Source organism: Lonchura striata, chromosome 14 (assembly GCF_046129695.1).
Source record: "Lonchura striata isolate bLonStr1 chromosome 14, bLonStr1.mat, whole genome shotgun sequence".
In the NCBI taxonomy this organism is placed as follows: domain Eukaryota; kingdom Metazoa; phylum Chordata; class Aves; order Passeriformes; family Estrildidae; genus Lonchura; species Lonchura striata.
The window spans coordinates 6181995-6207612 of record NC_134616.1 but is presented as its reverse complement, the minus strand read 5'-3'; the positions used below and the strand labels follow the sequence as shown (position 1 = coordinate 6207612).

General features: G+C 52.3%; 1 protein-coding gene across 1 annotated transcript in view; it reads left to right on the top strand.

The window, feature by feature from the left end:
• Window positions 1-25618, top strand: part of AR (androgen receptor) — a 39487-nt gene that overhangs the window by 4785 nt on the left and 9084 nt on the right. Inside the window, exons 2-4 of the mRNA XM_021548423.2 lie at window positions 13244-13395; window positions 20225-20341; window positions 24417-24704. Coding sequence (XP_021404098.1) covers window positions 13244-13395; window positions 20225-20341; window positions 24417-24704 — 557 coding nt within the window. The remainder of the gene's footprint in view (window positions 1-13243; window positions 13396-20224; window positions 20342-24416; window positions 24705-25618) is intronic.

Below are 25618 nucleotides of genomic sequence, written 5' to 3'. Positions count from 1 at the left end.
GGACTGGGGGAGCAGCCAAGTGGGTGCTGTGCTGGAGCACGGCACTGCTGTCTCCTTTCCTCACTCCAGAGCTTTCCTGAGCACAGCACTGCTGTCTCCTTTCCTCACTCCAGAGCTTTCCTGAGCACGGCACTGCTGTCTCCTTTCCTCACTCCTGAGCATATATCAAATCTCATAAAATGGTCTCCTCATTTTCCCCTCCCTCCTCTGTCTGTCGCTTCCTCTTTTACCTGCTCTCCTGTGCCCCGGCTCTCCCTTACTGCTGGGAAGAGGTGATGGATCACCTGTCAGGGGTTGGAGGGCAGAAATGTGGGGTGTTCCTGTGGGACCTACCCAGCTGCTCTGAGGGTACACAGCATCTCGTTGCCTCTTCCCTACTCAAAAGCAGGCTTTGCCCCATCCTCCTCTAGGTTTCCCATCCTCTTTTCCAAATGTCTTGAATTTTTGAGCTCTTACACCCTCTGGAAGCTGCTTCCACAGTCTTGTGCTTGGTATTGGCAGTGAGTATTCCACTCTGGCTCCTCTCAAGTGCTGGCTGCAGTGGAAGACAGGCTTTATGTAGCACTTGGTATTGGAAGCAGCAGCTGCAAATAAGAAAGTTTTGCCAAATAAGCAATCCACAGAAAGCTTTCAGAGTGTTGGTGGGTCGGAGTCACACAGCTATTTTGTGCATTTTCCTGAGGCTTCAGGAATGGAAGCTGCACAGGATCTGGTCTTGGCAGCTCTTCTCCTGCTCATGCAGTTTTTACATTCTTCCTGCTGTTTACAGATTCCCTATTGCACAGGTGTTTATCCATGGAACAGATGAGCACCACTCCCTGCAGCCAGTCTGGCATAACCACTGGTTTTCCTTCTAGGAGAACTTTATTCCAGCCTGAGAGCCAGTTAACAATGGGAAGTGCTTTGGTGCTGCTTCTGAAGACAGAAGAGCGTGTCAAAAGATTGATTTGGAACAAAAGAGTGTGTTTTGTAGCCCAGGGGACAGGAGTCACTCCCAGGTCAGGATTCCCACTGCACAGATGGGTTTTTCCCTTGGGACAAGATCCCTACCGGCCCCTGGGGACGGGCATCAGTGGGTGCTGGAGCTGGGATTGTGTCCCTGAGGCACAGAGCTCACAGTTCCTGGAAGTCGCTGCCTCTGTCCCGTTTCTCAGAGCGAGGAAGGAGTGGGACAGGCATGGGAAGAATGAAAGCAGAAACAGTGTAGCGAGGCCCCGGTCCCAGGGCGATGCCAGCTCCCCGCGCCCCCGCACCGGGACCCTCCAAGGCCACGCTGGGCGCCAGCAGAGACAAGAGCCCGCTCTGTGTCCGTGCCAGGGGCACCTCCGGGTCCCCAGGGGAGCGGATTGCGCGTGGGCAGCGGGAGGAACAGGCGCAGAGGAAACTGCAGCAGGTCAGAATCAGTCTCTGCATGGCGAGGGGAGCGTGCTCGAGCTGGGAGGAAAGCTGGAAACGCTGCCACGCATTGCGGGAAGAAATCGCAAAATTGCCCAAAATATTGGAAATCTTGTAGTCGTGTTTTGGTGTGATGAAAACAGTTTCATTACACGGGGGTAAGAACAATTTTTAATAGAGAGCAGTAGCTCAGTTCTTTGTGTTTTTCTGTCATTGTCATGAATTCCACTCTTGGCACGGACCTTCATTCATATTTTATAAATTGCTTGCTTGAAGGTGTCTGTCCCAGTTTGCCAGTTCTCCATTGCCAGTTGCTGTCTAGACTTGGAGCACTCACTGGAGCCTGCTGGGTTGGTGTTTCCAGTGGATACTTTCTGCTAGTGATTGTGGACTAAAATTACAAAAGAAAGAAATTGTATTTATTTTATCATCCTGTGGAACATTTAGAATTTATCAAATTAGTGTTTACTGAAAGAAAACTATTCAGTGGGAGACTTCCTATGACTTCTAGTAAAAACTGTTTGTTTCTGAGAGCTGCCCTGGTAGATTCTGGAGATCTGTGCAGCTGTGGATGGCTCTGGAAATATATAGGAAAAGTGAAGATTCCTCCTTGCACAGCTCCTCAGCCTCGTTACTTTGTGCAAATTAATTTTCTTTTTGGAAGATTTTCTGCAGAAGGCACGTCTGCACCTCCGACTGATGCAAAGCAAGTGCTACAAAGCCGTCATGGACAGCCTGGGCCAGCTGGGAGGGCAGCTTGGTGCCACCACATGCATGTGGTGACATGGCACAGGGGGCACAGGCACCTCCTGTTGGGGTAAGAATTGAGCATTGACCAGAGTGATCTGCTCTCACCTGGGATGAGCCCAGCTCTACACCACGTTCATAGGAAAACAGCAATGGCAACACTTCCTGCGGGGGTACTGGATCCTTTCCAGCTCTTTCTTTTGCTCCAGAGATCCAGCACACAGCACGCACAGGAGGCGGATGTCCCATCTCCTGTTGTAGCTGAGCTTTTGTGCCTGGTAAACAATTAAGAGGCAGATACAGCCACATCAGCCCTTAGTGGGGGACAGTGCAGGCTTGCCCAGCGGTGGCCTTGGCAGTGGCGGGTGCCCCTGGTGTCGGCTGCTGCTGCACACGGTGGGGACCAGAGCCAGCCCTGTTTGTTAGCAGCGGTCTGAGGGAGCTCATGGAAATGAAAAGGAACTGGCCCAGTTGTCATGGCAAAGACTGGTGACGGAGGTTCTCCATCCATATTCGCTCGCTGTGTGCACTGCTGCCTGCCTTCGCTGCTCTGCCGTGCCACTCATCCGTGTCCAGCCACACGTAATCCCCCTGCCTGCTCCGGTGAGGGGCAGAGGGAGGGCTGAGCCTCCCTGGGGATTCCTCCTTGGGAGGGGAGCCCAGCTCACCCTGGCCAGGTAGCTGCAGTGGGCAGTGCTCGTGAGCTCTGCGGCTTGTGCTTGTCCTTTGTTCTGCTCTAAACCCAGCCATTGCCACCCGGATTCTTCTTGCCAGCGTTTTCCGGTGAGATTCAAAGTATCCTCTAACAGTAATAAAGACACTACCAGAAGTGGCACTTTACTGCTGAAGCGCTCAGGAGCAGCGGTTCATTCAGCCTCCAGGCAGCTGTGGGAAAAGGAATTGTCTCTTTTCTGCAGGCTGAGGTCTGACAGCAGCTCCTCGGTGTGCGAGCGGCTCAGCGCTCAGCCCGGGGAGCCCGGCTTTGTGCCGGCTGCTGGGGACCGCGCTGCAGCAGCGTGCCGGACTTTGCAGCCCATCCACTACCCCGTTCGCCTCCACTGGCCCCAGAGCCCTGTCCAGCCGCCGGGACAGCGTTTGCCAGGGGTTCCGGGAGTGCAGCATCGCTCCTCGGCATCGCAGGAGCCGGCCTGCCCGGGGAGCTGTGCGGGACGGGAGGGCAGGGCAGGCTCGCTCTGCCTGGGCTCGGTTCGGCTCTGCTGCTCTCGTGGTGCTGCTCGCTCCCCGCTCAGCGCAGTGTGAGCAGAGGCCAGCAGGAGCAAGGTCACCCGCTGCGCCCCGGCTCGGAGCTCTCCAGCCCCCGCCCGGGGACGCCTCTGCAAGCAGGGACAGCGAAGTCAGGTGCTGACACGTCCTCAGGAGGGGTGGCATTGGTCTGTAGGGACACGGACCTCAGATTGAGTGATTTGCGCTAATAGAAATAATCTTAAAGGTATATGCCAGTTCCAGTTCCAGTTCCCCAGGTATTTATAGCTTCTGCCCTTTTCCCAGGCCAGCCGGCCCCAGGCAGCTCGGGTGTCCACAGGGCTGGGTTACACCCGTGCTTTCCACTGGTGTCCTGGTGGCTTCCCTGTGCCATCCGAAGGAGAAGAGAGCCTATCCTCATAAGCAAATAATGATTCCTGGGATGAGCCCCTGTTTCTGCTGAGGAGGCCAGCCTGTCTGTTGCCTGGCTGGGGGCTGCATGGACCATGCTGAATGCCTCCTGACAGGCGAGGCAGTTGTCACTTCCCAAATAGCTCTAGGGGCAAAAGAGATGGGTGGGAGAGTCAGTGCAGAGCCACCAATGCTGGGACACTGACAGTGCTGGCCCTGGACACCCTTGGCATGGGGAGGGAGCACTGTGGGCAGCCTTAGCCGGGGCAAGCAGCCAGGCACAGGCACGTTTAACATTTGCTGTGTCTGCCCTGGGATCTGGGTGCCCTAGGACACTTTTGGGGTGTGTCTGGGCTGTCAGAGCCCTGCTTGGGCTGTGCAGAGCAGGAGAGCTGTTTGAGAGCTCCATGCAGAGTCCCAGCCAGCCCTCATGCATTGGGCATGGCAGCAGTCATGAGGATTTACCTTTCATGTCTGTAGCCAGGTGTCTGTGACAGGCATTGCCAGGGGGATGTCCTGGGTGCTGACTGCCTGATCCAGCTCTTGCTGGAGCCTGGGGAGTCTAGTCATAGACTCAGGGAATGTTTTTTTTTGGAAGGGGCATTAAAGCCCATTTCACTGCGCTCCCCTCTGTGGGCAGGGACACCTCCCACTAACCGTGTGCTCTGAGCCGTGTCCTGCCTGGCTTTGTCACCTAAGGGTGGGTGGTGCATTCTGGTGGGTGTCCTCTCCCTCTGCACCAATATGCTCAGCAGGGACGAGACATGGGCTGGCTGTAGCCCTCGGCTTTGGGAAGAACCTCGGGGCAATTCCTTCTGTGTCACAGCAGCATCTTCACCTTCCAGACCCCCATCCTGCTGAGTGCTCCTGGAATTGCTGCCAGCAGGAGCAATCCCTACTAATGCCAGAGGGGAGGCTGCAGATCTCCAGAATACATTTTACAGAGGATGTATTCAGTCCCTGGGATGAGGTGGGAAAACCCTGGGTTTTGCTTCCTCCTCCTTCCTTGCAGGTTTTCTCTGCCTGGGGGTGGATAAAGGGGGCTTCTTGTCTCTCCCAAAATCACACGACATTTCTTTCTCTGATGTTTTTACCAGCCCTCAGCATTTTGGCTGCTGTTACAGATTTTAGCTGTGTTTGCTTCTTTGCCGGTTAGAAATGGCAGAAAAAAAAAAAAAAAAAACCAAAAAACCACTTTGACCTTGGCCTGTGTGCTGAGAACAGAGCCCGAGCACAAGTTTCTGTATCACAAATTTCCTCGTGAAGGCTCCTGCCTCCTCCCCCTCGTGCCGATCAGCAGAGCAGCGTCCGCACATCTCCCGGCCTGCTCTTGGGAGGGCTGGGACGGGATAGCTCAGCAGCTCCACTTTCCTCTTGAAAGAGAAATACGGGGAAGGAGTTCAAGTGCTGATGGGGTTGATAGCTTACATCTGGGAAGCAATGGGGTGTGTCAACTGGAAAATGAAATCCCCCTGCAAAGAGAGCACGGGTGATGTACTGTTTCCATTGAATCGTGTGTGTGCCTGTGCACACTGTGGACGTTCATCATCTTCCCATCAGCACCACACACAGATTATGTGTGTGTTCTCTGCTGTATGGGGAACATCCCACCCCTCACCCTGGGGTCTGCAGCGTTGCCTTTGCACACACGTCCCTGGAGGGCAGGCACTGTGCCATGGAGGAGATGTGGCTGCAACTCCGAGAGCCTCTGCAAGCAGCACAGGGCTGGTGTGGGATCAGCATTGCTGCTTCTCCCTGCTCAGACACCGAGAACCAGCCCCAAACTCACCCTGTCCTGCTGTCTGGCAGTGCTCTGTGGGCAGGGCAGGATTGTGGGACACGCGTCTGGAGCCATGGGTCCAGTGTGGGCTGTAATCCCCGTGGGCTGGCTCTGGGCTTTGTCCCTGTGCATGCTCCTGTGTTGCAGAACGTGTGACATTGCCCCAATGAACTCAGCCTGTTCACATGAATTTAGTTTTTCTGGCTCTCCATAATTGGCTTTGTTTTCACGTGTTCCCTGTAGTCAAAAAGTCTTTTCCCCGGTAATAGGATCTTCCCCTTACAAAGAAATCTATTACTTCCCAGTCTGCTCTCCAGTGCCCTGGAGCATCTTTAAATGGTTAGAAAAACAATAGCAGGACAGGGACTTTTCCCCTTTCTTGTTTACAGCACAGCCTGTGCCAAGTGCCAGGTCCTTGATTTTGGGCTGTGTTGGGGGTTGTTTGAGGAGGGAGCAGATCACAGTGCTGGGAAGCCTGCAGGACAGAACATCTCACAGGGGCTGTGCTGAGAGCTGGGCAGAGCTGAGCTGAGATGGGAGCTAAGGTTCTGGGGGACACCTGTTCTCTTCTTGTTCAGTTTAACTTCCCTTTTCCCCTGTGGGTGATAAAACCTTGGGTTATGGCCTGAGTAACAGGAAGAAGGTGGCAGCCTTGGGCTAGCAGGGTGGCTGGCCAGTCCCTCTGCCCTCGATTACAGTAGTGGAGGGGGCTCAGTGAGTCCTGCAGGATCCCCTGGAATCATCAGGGATCTGTTAACTCCTGGCCATGCTGTGCCCTCCTGCTGTGCCCTTGCCCTCCTATCCAGAGCTGGGGTCAAGGCGGGTGCGCAGCCAGCGCGGCTGCGGCGTATCCTGAGATGACTATCTCACTGCTCGCTCACAGAGACTCGGGAGAACACTCTCAAGGCTGGGAGGCCTAAAATTAGATGTAGCATCTGTGTTTTGGTTTGCAGGCGGGCTTAAAAGAAAATTATTCTTGGCTGCTTTCATTCCTCGCCTGCTTGGAAGAGCATGGGCAAGGGGTAGTGGGCAGGGCTTTGATCCCTGGTGTGCCACGGCTCTCTCTGGACACGGCTGCTCAGCAGGGCCAGTAAAAGCTCCAGCGTGGGTCTGTGATAACTGGAGGATCACCCATGCCCACAGGTCCCTGGGGGCAGGACTGTGGGGCTCTGCTCTCTGTGTTTTCCTGGGAATGCTCTCAGCCCCCAAAACAGCAGGTCTGGCTGTCCCTGCCATATGTCACTGAAAATGCAAACTGGCATGAAGGCACTGTTTCCCAGCTCATGTCTGTCTGGGATACCCTGGTTGTGCCACTGGAGCTGGTACTGGTGCAGCTGCCATCCATCCATCCATCCATCCATCCATCCATCCATCCATCCATCATCCATCCATCCATCCATCCATCCATCCATCCATCCATCCATGCATCATCCATCCATCCATCCATCCATCCATCCATCCATCCATCCATCCATCATCCATCCATCCATCCATCCATCCATCCATCCATCCATCCATCCATCCTCCCCATCCAAGCGCTGCTCCTATCCTGCTCCTGCCCTGCTCCTGCCCCAATCCGTGTGCAGCTGGCAGCTGTGGGCAGCTGTGAGCCTCAGGCATGCCAGGAAGGCTGGGCCGGGGCGCAGGAGGGATTGGTGGGTGTCAGCCAATGCCTGTGAGTTGCTGGGTAATTTGTTTCTATGTTGCCTGTTCTGCTGAGACTGGGGCTAAGAGTTGCAGGGAGACCTGGCACTAAATATGTGAAACCTTCGTTATAATTAGTGTGTTTATGTCGGGGATGAGTCACAGCATGATCCGCTTGGAGGACGCGGCGGGAAGATGATAGTGTTGTACGAGTCGTGAAGTCTCCTCTAGAAACTCAGTGCTTTGCCAGCAGAGCTGGAAGGAAGTTCTGCAGATAGAGCCTGTATCCGCTCCCAGACATAATAAGGCAAAGGATTTTTATGCCCCTGCAGCTGGTCTCTGCAAAGGTTTGGTCTTGATAGAAACGTGCCTAAAAATAACGCAGTTGTGCTGGCAAGCTGTGGGAGCAGTGCTGCAGGGCCAGCAGTGACCCCCACTGCGAGAGGGGTGGCAGAGATGGAGCTTCTGCTCCTTGCTCCCTGCCCATCCATCCCCAGGGCTCCGTGCTGTGCCAGGGGGAAGGTGCTGCCCCAGCTGGGTGCCAAATTCGTGGTATTTGTGGTCTCATGTTTCCAGCCTTGTTGCTGACCATTTTTGCTTTGTGCATCCTCCAGTGGAGAAATAAAAATGCAGAATTTGCAGCATTGGTTTCCTTAGCAATAATTCCACTGCCAAAGGAAGAGGGGGAAATATTTTGTGTTTTAAATATCTGAGTCTGGGAATGAATCCTGGCATCTCCCTCGGCAGCCCAGCTGGGAGCTGACCACTGACCTCTGGCTATCAGCACAGCTTGATCCTTGTTGCCAAATTAAATTCCAAATACACTTGGAGTTCCATGAGACACTGATTGGAATCATTCTGCCTTTGGTTTCTCTTGGTAGCCCTGTACCAGATGCTGTGGTTAGCTGGGGGTGCTGGGGACCATGCTGAACACTTGGCACAGTGTTTTGTTCCTCTGGAGATCCTCCTGGCACAGCAGCTGTGACAAAAGGCACTGAGAACACGCATCCCCTCTTCCAGAGCATTTTGTAAGCATCACTTCACTTGATTTTGGAAGAGGGAAAGGTAAAAGCTCTCCTGCAGGTGAAGATGTTGGTATGTGGCACCACAAGCCTGTACCCTGGATATTTTCCTGGCAGCTGTAAGCCTGTACCTGCATCTGGCAGTGTCTCTTGGAGCATGAAATACATGTATCAAGTGTCTCATTATTTGTGATTTTCTTTACAGGCACATTTTCTTTTGGTGAGCAGAGGAGGTGGATTTGAAAATGGAAGATTATGGTGTGGCTTAAACTAACTGCATAAATATCAGTGAGGACAGAGTGTTTCCTTGGAAAATAAGTAGGGTTCTCTGTGCAACAAGGATGCCAAGGTCCTGTCCTTGGTGACTCCAGGTGACTCTGCAGTCACCAGGAGGACACAGTGTAGGGCCCTGAGTGCTCCTCAGGGCTGCAGCCTTGCTGCTCCTTGTTTGCTTTTTTGTCTCCTTTGTGGTTCATAATCAGGTGAGTTCCCATCTGAAGGGGCCTTGCAATGTGCTTGTGCCATCTCTTTTTGTGGGTACCTGTTCCACCTTCTGTGAGCTGATTTATTTAAGCTGCTCCCTGAGCCTCTGGGTGGACATCAGGCTCTGAGGCAGGAATTTTGGTGTGAGCTGTACCAAATGCAGGCAGCAGCCTCTGCTGTGGCCACTGTTGAGGTGCAGAGGATGCAGGGTGGCTTCTCCCAGGCTTTGCATCCCAGGTGTAGCAAACCTGCCACCTTTCACCTTTGTAAGCTCATTTTCTGCTTCTTCCTTAGGAAGATTGGAAGGTGGGAGCCCAGGATGGCCATTAAATGAGGGGACTCCCTGGCAGGCTGGTTTTGTGCACTGCCTCAGCCAGTCAGGTGGCACACTGGGGCTGTCCCCTGAGTGCAGGGACAAACAGTGGCTGGGTCCATGCAGCTCCAGGTCTGGAGCAGCCTTCATCCACCACAGAGGAGCACGGGAGAGAAAGGGGCTGGGAGTGGTGGGGCTTTGGCTGCAGTGGGGACGCGCTGTGTGAAAAATAAACTGTCAAAACTAGGAGTGTGTTTGAAAACAAAAAAAATAGAGTTTAATTTGGGTATTTGAGAAGGAATTTGTGCAGCTGGGCCTGTGGAAGCTATTTGTGCTCCTTGGGCTGGGTGGCAGTGCCAGGGCTGGAGAGACAAGCCTACTCCTGTGAGTTGCTGGTGGGGGGCATTTGCTTTTTCTGAAGTGCGCTCCTCCTGGCAGCCTGCACTGCTGGGATGCTTGGAAAACTCATTGTCATCTGCTAATATTTATTTAAATCCGGTGAGGATCCTTTTCCTATGTGTGTTTACCAGGCCTGGGGCTCATGCTGCACCCTGCTCTGCTCTCAGATGCTGTCGTGCCTCTGCTGCCATCACACACAAAAACAAGGCATAAGCAAACTGGAAACTTACTCAAGGCTATTTAGCAGAAAGGGCATGAATTCAGTGTACAAAGCTGCATGTTTATAGATGAAATGGCTGAAAGCATTTTAACAGATGAATGCTTCAAAGTTTCCGTGCAGGCCTTTTTATCTGGACGAGCGTGATGTGGTGGCTGTGCATGCAGGCTTGGCTCAGCTCTGGCTGGAGCCAGCAGCAGCCAAATGACAGTGCAAGGGGACACGAGGATGTGCCCAAAGTGAGCAGTCATGCCCTTTGCTGAGCACGGGTCTGGCCTCTTGGTGAGAGTCACAGAACTTCATCCAGGCAGGAGCACCACAGCTGCACTGAGGGAAAGACAATTAAATTTAATATTTCATTTGAGAATGTCATGCACAGGTGATGCTGTTTTAAAGGCAGAGATTCCCCCTGATAACATCAGAGTGTCACAGAAATGGCAGTGCTTGAAATGACTGGAAAGGATTCTGTGTCAGCCGAGTTCATGTGTGAGTGCTTGCTCAGATCTGAGCTCAGCACCCTTCTGAGCACCTGAACGAGTGAGTGCTGGTTCAGTTCTGGTCTCAACACCCTCCTGAGCATCACAGATGTGCAGGTTTTGGCATGGTGACGGTGCAAACCCCCTTTCCTCAGGGAGTATGGGACCAGGGCTCTCTGCTCTGGGGTTCCTGTGTGGGATGAGCTGGGGGTGTGTGGCAGCTGCCATCATTTTGTCCTGGTCTGGCTTAGGGTGGCAGTTGTGCCATGGCTCCTTTTGAGCATCCTGTGCCAGCTGTTGCTGAGATAGAAGCTTTGTGGGTAGGGAGAAGTGGTTGGCTCCTCTTTTACCAGTGCTTGCTCTTGGCTTTCTGGGGGCATTGTGAAATGTGGATATTTGGTGAAATTTAACTAATGACAAACAAATGCTTCATCACATGACACTTTCTATCCCCAGAAATATTTTTGTGTGAGGGGAGCTTGGTAAACCCTCAATTTCCTTACAGAACCCTCCTGCAACGAGACTAAAACTCATCCTGGAGCTGTAGAAGAGATACTGAGGTTGTTTTTGCCCTGCCCCCAGAAGCCACCGAGCTCCTTTGTGGCAGCCACGACCTTGGCCTTGGGGCTGGCATCGGCGCCGCCGTGGCCGGGCCCCAGTTGTGTCTGCCCGGCGCTATCGCCCTGCTGCGGGCTCTGCCGTGGGGCTGACACTTGCCACACATTGCACCGACTGCGAGCCCCCCGTGGTTGTTTTAGCCTGTGCTCCTGCAGCTCTGTGGGCCAGCACAGCCCCACGGAGAACAAATTCCCAACCAGAGGAAAGCTTGGGAGCCGCCGGGGCTGAGCTGCCCGCTGTGCCACCCATCGTGTCCCTGCTGTGCCCTCATCAGGGGCTGTGGCACTGCTGGGCAGTGGCACCTTGGGGCAGGGGGCACGTGGGGCTCTGCCCAGAGCTCTGCCAGCCCCCAGCCCTGCAGCTTCTCCAGGCGCCTCTCTGGCTCATTGGCCTGTGTTGTGTATTACCTGCACGTTTTGAGAACACCCTGTAAAATGTCCCTTGGAAGCTGGAAAATGGATCATTAAGGGAACCATTAGCATAGCTCTTTCTGAGTTGCTGGAACATTTTTACATTTTGTTTTCCTTGCAATTCTCCCTCTAAAAATAAAAAAGGCAAACTGGCGTTGTTTTAAAGTCAAGGGTATTCCTGGGCAGATGCTTCAGCTCTGGGCAGTGGGTGCTGGCAGGGAACCACACTGGTGCTGCAGGGCCTGTGGTAGAACCACTCCTCATCTTCCATCACCATCTCCTGCCTCTTGGGGTGCTGGGGCTGTGCACACCCTGCCAAGCCTTACCCCAGGAGGAGCCTGTCCCATGGCCAGGAATCACCTTCCATGTCAGCCAGTGTCCTCCAGTCTCCATCTGTTGGTGGCAGTGGGGACAAGGGTGGCTGAGCATGTGTTTGGGGAGCCCTGCCCAGCCCGTGGCAGGGACACGTGTATGGGGTACTCCTGATGCACACCTGCTGGAAGGTGTTTCTGTACTTGCACAAATCTCTCCATACATGAACAGCTCTTTAAAAGCCGTTTCAGCAGCCACTCAATTGCAAACGTGCTTTGCAGTTTCAGATAATTGATCTTCAAAAACAGCCCAGGGTCCTTTGGGAGTCCCGTGTCTGTTGTCACGACACCTGCTGTGAGAGGCCCTGCTGCTCACGGCACAGTGCTGAGCATCTGGGAGATCCCTCTCCAGAGGGGAAGCCTTATGGAAGCAGGGGAATGAGCACTCTTGGATTTCTGACTGCACAGAGAGGAGAAAGAGGTGTTGGGTCACTAGCAGAAAGGTCTGCTCTGTGTGCATCTAAAACACACTGGATTAAAAAGGCATTTTGAACCAGGCTTTTCTGTGTGCTGCTGGTATTCCTCAGCAGGGTCTGCTCTCCAGCAGCCCCTCTCACCCAGTGCCAGGGCTCTGGAGCACATGGGGGGATGTGGCAGCACCCTGAGATGGGTGTGGGGTCACACCAGGAGGACAGGTGGGATGCCATGTAAGCCAAGAAAGGAACACATTGGTAGCAACAGGACTTGACTATGGCAGGAACGGTGCAGCCAGCTGTGTCTCCTCCATTTAATCAGTAATTCCAGAAAAGCCTTGGAAATGGAGATGGGTGGGGAAGGGTGGTTGAGCTGCATCTACAGATCAGTCACTGATTGTTCCTGTTAAAGAAATGAGAAATTGCTCAGAAGGTTTCCACCATAAGAACTGAGGATGAAATTGCTGCTCCAGTTACTGACCTGAAACTGAGGTGGGATCTGCAGAGCTCCCAGGTGAGGGACAGGCAAGGGCAGTGGGGCTTTTCTGCATATAAAGGTTTTTTCAATAAGTCCCATCTTTTTCACACTTGCTGTTGATGTAACCTGATTTCTCAGAGCTCACCTTACAATGCCAAAAATGAAAGGGGATCTAATTTTACCCAAAAGTTGCAGTGACATGCAGACTGTTAAAAGCTAATTGCCTGATCCAGTGGTTGCAGGTAAATGAGTTCTGGTAATTAACTCACTCAGTTAAGTGCTCGTGCTTCCCAAACTGCCTGGACATGTTTGCTCCTGATTTGGATAAGCCCCTCTTGTCCTGCCGTCCCCTCTGGAAAAGCAGTTTCTCCATGGATCTGATGAACCACATCAGGTTGGAGAGAAGAGAATGTGGGTGTGTGGAATAGTGAGGTGTTGGAGAGGGGGAGTCAGGTGCTGGGACATCTTGGCATAGTGGCTAACGTGGCATCAAGTGGCTGTCAGTGCCATGCTCTGCCTTGTTTGGTGCACGAGCTTCATTATTGAAGCCAAAATTCCATGAGCACTGCAGCAGCCAGTCTCAGTCGCCTTCTGTCCCTGGGCTGTGCTGTCACTGCGTGTCACTGTCACTGTACTTTGTCACACTTTGTCACACACTGCACGCAGTGGGCAGTGTCAGGAGAGGCACCCAGCAGGGTCTGTGCATGGCCAGGGCCAGGCTTGGCTCCGTTGTTGCTCACCCCCCTTGCTGCTCAGTGCTTGGCTGATCCATCACTGCAGGTCTGGGATTGCCATGACCGTGCTCCCAGCTTGGCCTGACCACATGTGCTGACCCCTCTCCTGCTCTCTGTTTTGTGCTGCAGGCTGGAGCCTGGCCGTGACCATGTCCTGCCCATTGACTATTACTTCCCACCTCAGAAGACCTGTCTGATCTGTGGAGATGAAGCGTCGGGGTGCCACTACGGAGCCCTCACGTGTGGGAGCTGCAAAGTGTTCTTCAAACGGGCAGCTGAAGGTAATGGGGACAGGGGAGAGAGAAGGTCACTGCCCCACTGTGGTGGCATTCTAAGATTTCTTAAACAGGGAGAAAAATCAAGGAGAAATTGGGTTTTTTCTCTCCTGCGTTTGTCATTTCATTTTACAGATTGCTCTCAAAAAGTAGCCAAACCAGTTTGCCAAAATACAATTCTTTCCAGTGGCATTAAGCAACCTCGTCTCTTAGAAGGTGTCCCTGCCGTGGCAAGGGTATGGACCAAGATGGTCTTTAAGGTCCCTTCCAAGCCAAATGTTTCTGTGATTCCATGATTAGTTTAGTGACCTGGTGAGACCTGGAGCAGTCAGTTCCTGCTTCTCTTCTTGACTCTCCAGAGTGCTTTAAGCTCCCATCAGCCCACCGGCAGTCTCAGGTGCACAGCTGGTGTTAAGGGGAGGCTTTCCTCTCCTGCATCCCTTCCAGAGGGTCCCTTCTGTGACTGCCCATGAAACAGCACAGCCCTCTGTCCATCAGGAACCATGCTCTGACCTTGGAATCTGTGATCCTTCTTCCCAGCCCATGAGAAAGCAACTTCTCCTTCATGCCCAGCTCCATAGTGTCAGGGATTAGTGTGAGCCCAAATGTTCCCTCTCAACAGCAAGTCTTTGTACCACCTTTCCTGGGGAATGAGCAAGCAGAGGGACCCAGCCCAGCTGTTTCCTTAGGCTGTGCCTCAGCAGTGGCTGGTTTCTACCTGCACTTCAGAGTCGTGGCTCTGGGCAGCAGTGAGAGCCTCTGGTGTGGAAGATGAACTGTCCAGCAGGGTAACGTGCGTGTAGTCGCTGATCAGGCTCGCTGTCAGGAGAGATGAACCAGTACAAGCCATCCTTTTTCCTTGCTAACACAGTTGATGTGGGCACACCGTTGGCAGCTGCTGTCACTGGCCGTGGTGCCCTCGAGGGAGGGCTGGCAGCAAAGAGGGGATGGAGCTTCTGTCTCACCATGGCCTTCCCCTGTGCTCAGCTTCTCCCATCTATGAGCAGAGGTCTCAGGCTAGGGGTGCTCACCTGCTGTTGTCAGAATGCTGCTTCTACACCAATTAGATCAATTATCATTATCCTGCCTCTTTTTGGAGTCATGCTTCCCTCATTCCTCTGTGCCAGGAGCCAACTTGTCAGTGCTGGTTCAGGGAAGAATAGGGACTATGCCACAGGGGACATCAGTGTTGCCAAAAACGGCAGTCAAATAATAGTTAACAAATTTTGCATATTTCTCCCAAATAAATCATTTGCAGATCTGTCTCTGCTGAGCACCAGATCTATGTCAAGCCAAGTGGGTTAGCTTGTGCAGCCAGAGTAAATAACAGATGCTTGTTTAAGTCAGCAAGTTATTGTTGATTTATAGTAAGTGGAGTCTTGGCTCTCAGTCAGATGCACGGCTGCTGGAGCGCCTGAGTCTGTTGGGTGTGGAGCTGCTCCCCTGGCACCAGGGTGGGCTCTGGCCTGTGCCTGACCAGGACTGGAGGTGCCCATGGGCACAGGGACAGCCCAGAGTTGTTCCCTCTCCTGATTGTGCTGTATCACTAATTTAAATGGCATTTATGTCTCTTCCTGCTTCTTCAGCCTCGCAGTGTGGCAGAGGGTTGGGAGCCTTTGGTTGTGTTGGGATTGGGCAGCAGCCCTTTGTCTTTCCTGAGGAGGCATATGTGTGTGCAGGGAGAGGCAGGGGGGCTGCCAAACTGTGAGCTTTCATCTTATGCTACCCTGAGGCACATGGCTAAGTCTTTATTTTGGGGAAGTGACAATAAATTGTGCTCCTTTATAGGTACTGAATGCAGAGATGGCAGGTGGTGATTTCTGTTCTAACTTTTGGTGAGTTTCCAGACACATCTCTTCCTTCTTAAAGCTGAGGAGCCTTACTGAAAGCTGATATTTCAGCGTGTTCTCATGTTTTAAGGTCCATAAAATGCCTCTCAGAAAACCTTAGGTCGCCGTTGGAGACTTTACAGCAGTAGATCAAAATGCTTCCCCATGAGAAAAGAAGCCTGTTACCTTCCTGGTGCTGGTGTCAAGCCACAGCCTTCAGCAGCAGAGGGCTGTGACTAGAACAGCACAAACAGCATCTTGGAGGGTAGGGAAATAGCTGGGCACATCATTTCCTTTTTATTGTATTCTTCTGAGATAATAGTGAACTTATCTGGCAGGGGTTCAGGGATATTTAAGGAGGTTTTATAGGCATGCACTGGCTTCTAAGGGGTGAGAAAGAGAAGAGATTAAAAAAAAAAAAGTTGTGACACTGATTCTTCTTCCCTCTGTACAAACTGAGGGGTTTATGGGCAGGAGCAGGCCACCCCTGCTTTGATGAAATATTTGACAGATTTGAGGGGTTTCACAAGTTCAGGTCCAGCTGCTAGAAGAGTTAATAGAAAAGACAGGAATGTTGTCCTGTCTCGTTCAGCCAGCTCTCATGCTTCAGACTCTCAAGATGTCCGGGCTGTGTCCAGGCCAGCCCTGAAGCAGCCCCACACCTGCCTGGCCTGCAGGGTCACCACCCTCCTCTGGAGACCCAGCCCAGCCCTCCCTGGCAGTCACCTGCCCAGGGTCCAGAGGGCTGGGTGGCTGCTCTGTCACCAGGGCTGCTGCTCCCCTGCTGCCCACAGAGGAGGGTTCCCCTCTTCATCTGGTGAGCAAAAAGCTCCTCCAGCTCAGCACAGATGTTGTTCTTCCCAACATGAGCAGGCAGGACACCTCTGGCTGTGGTGAGCATGGCTGGGGTGGGTTGAAGGCATGGGAGTTCACTCCTTGTGATGCCACCCTTGTCCCTGAAAAAGAAAAATGCTTCAAACAAGGCAACTCCTGTGTCAGTTTGCAACCCAGGGGTTCCTGCTCTCCCATTCTGTCCAGGAGGGAGATCATTGTGTCTCTGCATATATCCCTGGAGAGAAGAAGACCTTCCTTGTCCCTCTGAGGTTTCTGAGATCTGGTGGCGACCTCAGCCAGCCCAGAGCTGTCTCCACACAGCATTCCTGGCAGTGTAGGACTGGGATGCTTTGGGCTGTGCTCCTGATGGGGCTGTCTTTAAATAGCAGAGAGCTAAATGAAAAAAAGAAAAAAACAACCACAGTGTTTGGCAATTTTCCTAGCAGGCACCCAGCCAGGCTGCTGTGCAGGCTGCTCTGAGTGCCTCCATCATTCTCCATATGGATTAGTGTTCTATGTTCTGACCTGCTGAGGATTAGCCTTACACCAGAGAGATGTCTCTGGGCCAACTCAACAGTTTCTTGCCAGATTTTAAGATGACACCAAGTTAAAGTTAAAGTGAACGTCAGCAAAGATCCTTGCCATCTTGTCAAAATCTCTCTCCTCCTTCCCAGGCTGATGTGACACACAAAGAAATTGAGTCTGCAGAAGATTCAGTGGTGCTGCAGCACCACGATGCCCCAGTAGTGGGTTTCTCACAACTCTTTGAGTGTTTCTTGCCTTAAAATATCATGGGGAGAGCAAAAGGTGGGACAACCAGAGTACAGGGAAAGCTCTGAGTGTTGACTGCAACCATCTGGTAAATACAGAGGGCTGTTCAGAAAACTCAGAGGCTCAGTCCTGGCTCCTGAGAGCCTTGAGGCTGAGCCCTCTTGAGGTGTTAGGAGGAGCATCACAAGGGAAGGGGGCCAGCAGCAAACCCACGGGCTCAGCTCAGGGCATGGCCCTGCTGGTGACACCCCAAGGACCAGAGGCTGCCCAGGGGAGCTCTGGAGCCTGCATGGTTATATGAGACCCAGGGGAGCTGCTTTCGCAGAAAGCTTGGCCTTATCCTCCAGCTGTTAAAATTCAGTTTATGCCCTGAAATACGAGGATCTCTGTCTTCCAAAAAGCATTTACTGTTTTTTCACATTTACAGTCTTCTATCTTGCTCCAGATGTTGCAGAGATTACTTTGTTGTCTGGAGGAGAAAGTTGGTCTGGGCACAGCAGCTCATGTGGCAACAGGCTGTTAGATGATTCCTCTGGATTGAGCAACTCACCTCCATAAATCATTATTTTCAGTCAAGCAGAACTGGAGAGCAGCTCTTCCCCTTGGCTCCCAGTGTGTGCTGTGGTCCCAGGAGATGAGTGGGAGGGCTCGGGGGTGGTGGAAGAGTCTTTCTGCCTGGTGTGAGGGGCCCAGGAGGGGCCCAAGGTGGGGGGACGTTCCCAGCAGCGTGTCCATGCTGGGGGCTGCTGCAAAGATGCTCTCTTGGGCTGCCTGTGCTGCTCTGGAAAGCAGAAGGTGCTGGGTGTGACTTCCCTCTCAGCTGTGCCCGTGTCAAACAGGACCTGGGTGGCAGGGCAGGAGCTGGGGCTTCTCTGGGTGACATCTGCAGTGTCCTCAGCTGGGCAGTGGTCTGTGGGGGAAGGACAGGCTGGTGATGGGCCCTGCACAGAGCAGGACCACTGGGGAACACCTGAGGGTGGGTGTGAGGTTTGGACCTGTGCGTACAGGTTTGCAAAGCAAGAGCCTCTGCCTTGGAGTGACACAAGAAAACACCTCTGTTGTTTGCAGGGGAGAAAAGGAAAACAAAGAAGTAGTCTCAGTGTTGAACTCCAGAGCAGGAAAAAACAGCACACTTACCTTTAAATAAAGAACAGCTGATTGCAAATGTCTCACCTTGCTCTGAAATGAAGAGAGTGAATTACCCTGAAATTAGAAACAGGTCTCTTGTGTGTGAGAAAGGAAGGAACTTGCCTCCACTTCAGAGGGAAGGAACTCATGCGTGTTCCAGCCACCCTTCCCTGTTCTCCTGCCTTTTAGAGCAGGTGGTTCCTTTCCTGGTGGTTAAGGGGAAATCTCTGCATACCCAGGAATTAGGGTGAGGTGAGCTTGGCTCATTCTCACACCCAGCAGCAGCAGCACCATGCCCAGCTGTGGCTGTTTGGTTTACTTTTGCTACTGGTGAACAGCATAAAGCAAACAGGGCTCACTTGTGCAGGCCAAGGCAACACAGAACAGGTTCCTGCCCCAAAGAGCCTGTCCATGAACCATGAAGCTGGCCTGGCCATCTCAGCAATGCCACTGTACCGTGACCGTGGGGAGAGCAGCTGGCTGCAGCTCACAGCCTGTGCTGTGCCCATCCTGCAGCCTCCTCCTGCCCTGTTTGTCTCTAGGCCCCTCCACCTGCTCCTGACTCCTTCTCCATGTCCCTTCTCTCCAGCTCTGGAGCGGGGAGGTGCTGCTGAGGAGCAGGTGGGAGCCAGCACAGCCTCACTGAGCAAGGCTTGGACTCATCCATGCTCCCTCCTGTGGGTGCCTAACGGGGACAGAGCAGGGTGGGGATGAGCCCATGTGTTGGGATCTGTCCAGATCCTGGGGATGAGCAGGGGACTGGGGCTGTGGGGTGCTGCTCCTGACACAGCTGATCCTGGAACACCCCTGGGGGGCTCAGGCAGGGAAATCTCCCTCCAGCTCTCCCTTCCCCAGAAAGTAGGGCACCCATTTGTGACTACCTGAGAAGGCTGAGTGGAGGGAGTGTGGCCTCAGCACTCAGTGCCCCTGGTGCAAAAATAACTCCAAGTAACTTCAGATGAAGTTCTGGTTGCTCATCCTCCTCCTCAATGAGCTGCTGAAAGGAAGGATGGTATTTGTACTCCCTTTAGGGTCCTTAGGGATTTGGGTGTCATCAAGGCTTGCATGAGTATCCTTCTCATGGGAAATGAGCCAGGGAGAAGGTGAGAAGAGCTGTTCTGAGGGCAGGGTGAAGATGATTTAACAGGTGTGTGATGTGGTGAGTAATGCAGGTGATGACTGAGGCACAGGGGTGGGTGATAATCCACTTTGAAGGGGACAGTTCTGAGAAGGTCAAACATGGGGTGTTTGTGCAGCCCCTGGGCACCGTGGGAGGAGTGGGCTGGGTGCTGAGCCCTGCCAGGGGATCTCTCGGGGTCACAGTGGCAGCTGGTCCTGCCAAAACTGTGACCAGGCACGAGCTGGTGGGACCCAGGAGGGAACTGTGAAAGCCTCAGGCAGTGGCAGTGAGGGCAGCAATGGGGGAGGTGTGGGGGTTGTAAAATCTGTGCACCAAAATTGGGGCACCTCATGTCAAAACTGGCACATTAAGGGGCTGTTCACAGATATCTGATGACTCCAAATGGTTATTCCTATAGGAATGCAGAAGGTAACCCCTTGCAGGATGATAAATAAAGGCCATGGGCTGGTTTCCATGTGGGTCTGCAAGCTGCAGCTCTCTGTTGTGTGCTGAGTCCAGTTTGGTTTGGAGCAGCCTAAAGAACATCAGGTAAATCCTGATCCAGCAAATGTGTTCAAACTTGACAAGAAAGGTGATGATTCTTGGCTTGTCTGGCAAATGGGGCAGTGAAAAAAAGCTGTGGCCTGGAGCTGCACGAGCTGCTCTTTGAGCGAGTGCAGGCTGAGTCTGAGGTATGAGTGTCTCTGACCATAAGTAACTTCTGAATTTTCTGCACTGCCCAAAACCCACGGCTGCACAAGGTCCCCTGTACAGGGAGTTGCTGGTCCCAGTGTCCTCCTGGCTGACTGCAGATACGGCCCAGGGGACAGGGTGGCATCAGACTCACCTGTGGAGCAGCAGCTCCCCAACTCCCATATCTGTAACCTGGAGACAACAGACCCAAGTGGTATCAATGGTTTGCACAAAAAATAATTCAGTCCCAAAAAGGTCTGTACAGCAACATGGTGAATATTGTACAGCAGGATCAAACTGTGGGGTTTGGTGGTCTGGAAGAAAACCACCAAGAGCCATGCAATAAACACTTAAAAAGCAAGAACCAAACCCTCCAGGCTGCCCTTGGCGATCCCAAAAGAGCCCAGCCCGTGCCTCTGTTGGTAACCAGCACCCATGCTCTGTTTCTCTGGTGTTTTAGGTAAGCAGAAGTACCTGTGTGCCAGCAGGAATGACTGCACCATCGACAAGTTCAGACGGAAAAACTGCCCCTCGTGCCGCCTGCGGAAATGCTACGAGGCTGGGATGACGCTCGGAGGTATGGCCAGGGTCCCCTCCTGGGTCCCCTCCTGGGTCCCCCCCTGGGTCCCCTCCTGGGTCCCCTCCTGGGTCCCCTCCTGGGTCCCCTCTGGGGTCCCTGCGTGTCCCTTGCTGCAGGAGCTGTCAGTAAGTGGCTGGAAAATGAGGCTGATGGAGGGTGATCAAACTCTCAGGAAACGTTTTCAGGGCTCTGATACCAAAATGGTGAATTTCAATAGCTTTTGCTTGTGTTTCAGGAAACAGACTTTTCCCTGATTTTAAACCTTGGGAATAATAATAATAATAAAAAAAATATATATATCTATATACCAAATATATCTATATAAAATATACCAAAAATATAGAACCAAAAATTCACACCAGCGTGAATTTGGTTCTGGCTCCTGGAGCCTCGGAGCAGAGCACTCCCCTCTTTTGATGGGATTATTCCACAGCAGAAAATAGCAATTTCTTGGTGAAGTCACAACCTCAGTGTTTTCTTTTGTGGGATGGAAGCTGCTCCTGTGTCCCTGGTGAGGGTTCTTGTTACAATTTGTCTCTGTTCCCAAATTTGTAGCCCTCCAAAACTGTCAGGGTGCTGATATCCAAAATCTGAGGTCTTCTGCTCATAGTCTATCAGGTAGTGTTGGTTGCTGGGTGTCTCCTTGTTGAGTTCATTTGATGAAATTCTTCCCTGTGTGGTGAGGCTCTGGCACAGGGTCTGTGGCTGCCCCATCCCTGGAAGTTTCCAAGGCTTTGGAAACTAGGAAAGGGTCTGGAGCAACCTGTGGAAGGTGTCCCTGCCCATGGCAGGGGGTGGAACTGGGTGATCTTTAAGGTTCCTTCCAACCCAAACCACCCTGTGATTCTGTGAGGTTACAGTGAGGAGGAAAATATCCTGGAAAAGGGGGCTGACAGGCCCCTGCTGGGCAGCCCTGGATTGAGGGGCTGCAGAGAGGAGCCCCAGCAATGCCAGGCACAGCACAGGGGGACAGAGGCAGCCCAGGCTGCTGGGGTGTGTCAGCATTTTGGGTTAAATCCTGACCCCATTGCTGGGATGGACTGAGCCTCCAGAGCTGCTGGGCTGCAAGAACACTGTCTAGAAGGACTTGTTACTGAAGGGTCTCTGATTTGTGATTCACCAAGGAGCAAAGGGTTTCGTTTGATTTCTCCCCAAAGGTCCCAAATGCAGTGCAGTCCTCACTCCCCTTTCTTAGCTTATTTTTAAGTGCTTTTTTTCTAGTGAAGTTTCCATAAGTAGGAAAAGACATACATCAGTGTAACCCTCTTCTGCAGGACACACTGACAAAATTAATGCTAATACGGATACCCCGCTCCCTTCTTTTTTCTTCAGCTCTTTGGGTCACCCTGACCTGTTCTGCCTGGTCTATTTTACATTTGGTTTGGATGACGGTGTAAAGGCAATTGTTACAAACAGGCAAGCTTGTGGTTGCCCACAGTAACCTCTCCCACAGCGGAGGCAGGGCGTTTGAAATCACTCCCAAGCTCCAACCAGTTGTTTTTAACTGGTGGTTAATTACAGTCACTGATGGGGTACATCCCTGGCAACCCTGCAGCTCTCATGGGGAAAGAGGAGGAGGAGGAGAAGGAGAAGGGGGAGGTGACACACTGAATGCCTTCTGCAGGCTCTGCTCTGGAACAGGATGGCAATGTGTTGAAGCACTTCATTATTGATTGAGATCACAGTGACCTGAAAGCTGGTATCCACTGAGCAGGATTTTCTCTCTATGGAGAGGGAAAAGACACTGTAGAGAGGGAAAAGGAAAAAAAAAGGATCAAAAAAACAGTGATAATGCTGATTTAGTGTGTTGGGTCCTACTGGTGTGCTGGCCTGTGCCCACTATCCCACTGCACTTGTGCCTGGTGCTGGGAAGATGCTGCACGGATCCTGCCAGCCCTGAGCCCAGGAAATGTCCTGGTATGGGCTCAGCTGCAGGGATTCTGCCAGCCCTGAACCCAGGGAGCATGAGTGGTGCAGGGGCTATTCCTGTGGGGAACTCCAAGCTCCTGTGCCCACAGCCAGAGCTGGCAGCACTCGAGCTGCAACCATGTGGGTCCTGGCTGGAGCAAAATCTCAAAACACATGTAATTCCTTTCATTTTGTTTATAGTAGAGCTAGAAATCTCCTGTAGTAACAGCCAAAAGCTTGTGGAAGCCCAGGCTTGAGGCTGGGTGTGTTTAGTCCTAATTCAGATTCAGCTGCTGGGGGCAGAGCAGAGCCCATGTCTCACCAACACAGTGGGGATTGATTCCAGCCAGGGGGAATCTGACAGAATTTTTGCAGAGCCATTACAGTATTTACAATCAGTAATGTTATGTTGGATGTACCTGATTTTTCATTTGGTCTGCCCTTGACTTAGAGCAATTGGATCTATATTACAACTTGGTTTTCTTGATTAAAAGCTCTAATTGTATTGATTTTCTGTCCCCACAGTGTATTTATCACCTGTGACTCAATAACCCTTTTGCCTCCTACACAGCCACCCAAGTGACATTCCTTTCCTCCTTGCTCCAAGACGTGTCAAATCTTCAGTGTCCTCGTGGCTTCTGCAGTTTGCCAGCACCTATCAGCCCCTGTCTGCTGACCTCAGCTCTTCTATTCAGTGATCATTCTTAATGTTCATCCCTATTTTCCCATCCATACATTGCCACATGGGCTGGTTGAGTAAAAATGGTTAAGTTTGGTTTTGGGGTGAATGTAGCAATGAGCCAACCTTGTAAGAAACAAACCTGCCTGGTGGTGTTTCAACACTTAAAATTGCCTTTGAGATGTATCACTAGGGGGCTTGCAATCATTCAGCAACGCTATCTACTATTACATTCTTCAAGTTCTTTTCATTAATGTGGACCTGACTGACTCAGCTTTCTTAAATGTGTCTACTATAACCAGTAATGTTATTATTATCAACTGAAATTGTTGAGCCAGACAAAATTGATAGCTTGACAGGTTCAGGTTTTGACAAGCTTGGTATGAAGTTCATAAAAACTGCAAAGGGCAGCAGGATATAAATCAAGTCCTGTTCAGCTCCTCAGTGTCCCACTGGCACTGAGCTTGACGTATGCTGCAGGATCTCTCCATCATATCCAGTGTGAGAACAGCTTTTCCCAGGTCTCCATAACTTCCCTAAGTCCTGGCATCATGAAAATTGGTGCTGAAGCCCAGAGTGCTCCTTCCTCAGAGCTTTAGAAGTGCCTGTAGGGGAGATGCTTAAAATGTGCATCACTTTGGCCATCGCTCTGTGTGCTCCTGGGGGTGCACTGGTGAATACTTTACTGTGATATATAATTGTGTCCTTTAAGCTTTTTTCCAAATCTATCCAGTAGTTCCCCAGAGACCCCCAGGTCAGCTTGCAGGGCTTGGGGCAGTGCTGTGCTTCAGCTGTACCTCGAGGATCCCTGGGCTCCTTGTCCCTTCTGACAGCCAAGCAGGAACATCCCAATATTGGTCATGTGTCCTAAGGTTCCTCCCACCTTGATTTGGAGAAGTGAAGTGTAGACTTCTACCCGGCTTAGCTCATCCTGTAATATGTGTGCAGTGTGTTTGGGAGAGACTGGCTGTTCTGCCTGGGGCAGCAGGCATTGCAGGCAGCAGGCTTTTATCTCGGATGCATCCTGCTTCTACCCTGGCCCGGGATGGAACAATCCCACTTGGGCATCCAAGTGCAGTGTTTTTTCTCCCTGGAACATGACTGTGTATTGAGTTTATCATCCTGTGTTGCTCCTCTTTTTGATTGCATAGAAGCAGTAGTTTGAGTCAAGTTAAAACCTCTTTTCTCTCTTCCCTGGATCTTCCTCTCTGGTTTTGAGTGGGAGTTAGAGACCGGTTATTGCTGAGGATGTAAATGATGTTGGTTCTTTTCCATGTCAGATTAACAATAAAATGGGTTTTGTCACACCGTGTGTTCTCCTCTTGCCCTCAGGTGAGAACTGCAATGCCACAATGCCAGGGCACTCCTTGGGCAGTGCACTTTTCCCTTCCTCGTAACCACAATGATGGAGCCAAGAAGCCCCGACTTTTTTTTTTTTTTTAAATATATTTTTAAGTATCACACTGAAGTGTCTCTTTCCCACAGCCCGCAAGCTGAAGAAACTGGGTAACCTGAAGGCACAGGATGACATGGAGGGAGCCAGCTCGTCCAGCCCAACGGAGGAGCAAGCTCCCAAGCTGGTGATGACACGCATTGATGGCTACGAGTGCCAGCCCATCTTCCTCAACGTCCTGGAGGCCATCGAGCCTGGGGTGGTGTGTGCTGGCCACGACAACAGCCAGCCTGACTCCTTCTCCAACCTGCTGAGCAGCCTCAATGAGCTTGGGGAGCGGCAGCTGGTCTATGTGGTCAAATGGGCAAAGGCCCTGCCAGGTGAGAAGGAAAGTGAACAGGTCCCCTCTCAGTTCAAAGCCCATCTGCACTGCTGGGGGCAGGTGCACGGGGGGTGGTCTGCAGCCTGTGTCCCATCACACAGCTCCTGGGGGACCATCTCCATGGGCTGTGTGTGTGTCTCTTGCTGGGGAGCAGACTGGTGATGGGAGAAGGAACTGAGGGGTGATGGAATGTGCTGGAACTTTGGGTTCAGATAGCCCCTGGTCAGTGATACCACGTGGGCACAGGGCACTTCCCCCCACGGCAGGGCTGCAGCTGCTCTGGGCTCAGGGTCCTGCTCTTCTCCCCCTCTTTCCATGGAGGTTTTGCCCTACTTCCAGGGTTTGTCTGTGAACCCTGCAGAACTGGCCTCTAGAGAAGGATCAGCCCTGTTCCAGGACCCACCTGAAGTGATGAAAAGGGTAAATAGCAACATGGCAGAAGAGCAATGCAGAATCCCAAAGGGCTCTTCTGGCAGTCACTCAGGTTGCCCATGTGATAGCCTGGTGTGGTATACTTGTGATGCCTTCAGAGTGGTAACAGGGGTCAGGAATTTTCCAGATGCTGGTCAGCAGGTGCAGTAAATGGAGCATCCTGGTGAATGATGTGCTCACTGAGCTGGATTGGTGAGGTGTCTCTGCCAGGTTGGTGACATGCTGCCTGTTCCACGCTGTAATCCTGGACCTGAGTGAGTGGGATTGCAGAGGGCTGAGCTCAGTCTGGGCACAGCAGCACCCAGCTCACCTCCCAGCATCCTGGAGACTGGGGCATGGGGCCAGGTCCTGCTGCCTTCTGCATTCTGGCCCCACTCCTCAGGGGACACCAGAGAAAAGAGGAGCCCCACTCCTCATATGTGTAGGGTGATACAGCTGGAGGAGGAGACTGAGGCACAGTAAGTTTGCCACTCTCTGCCA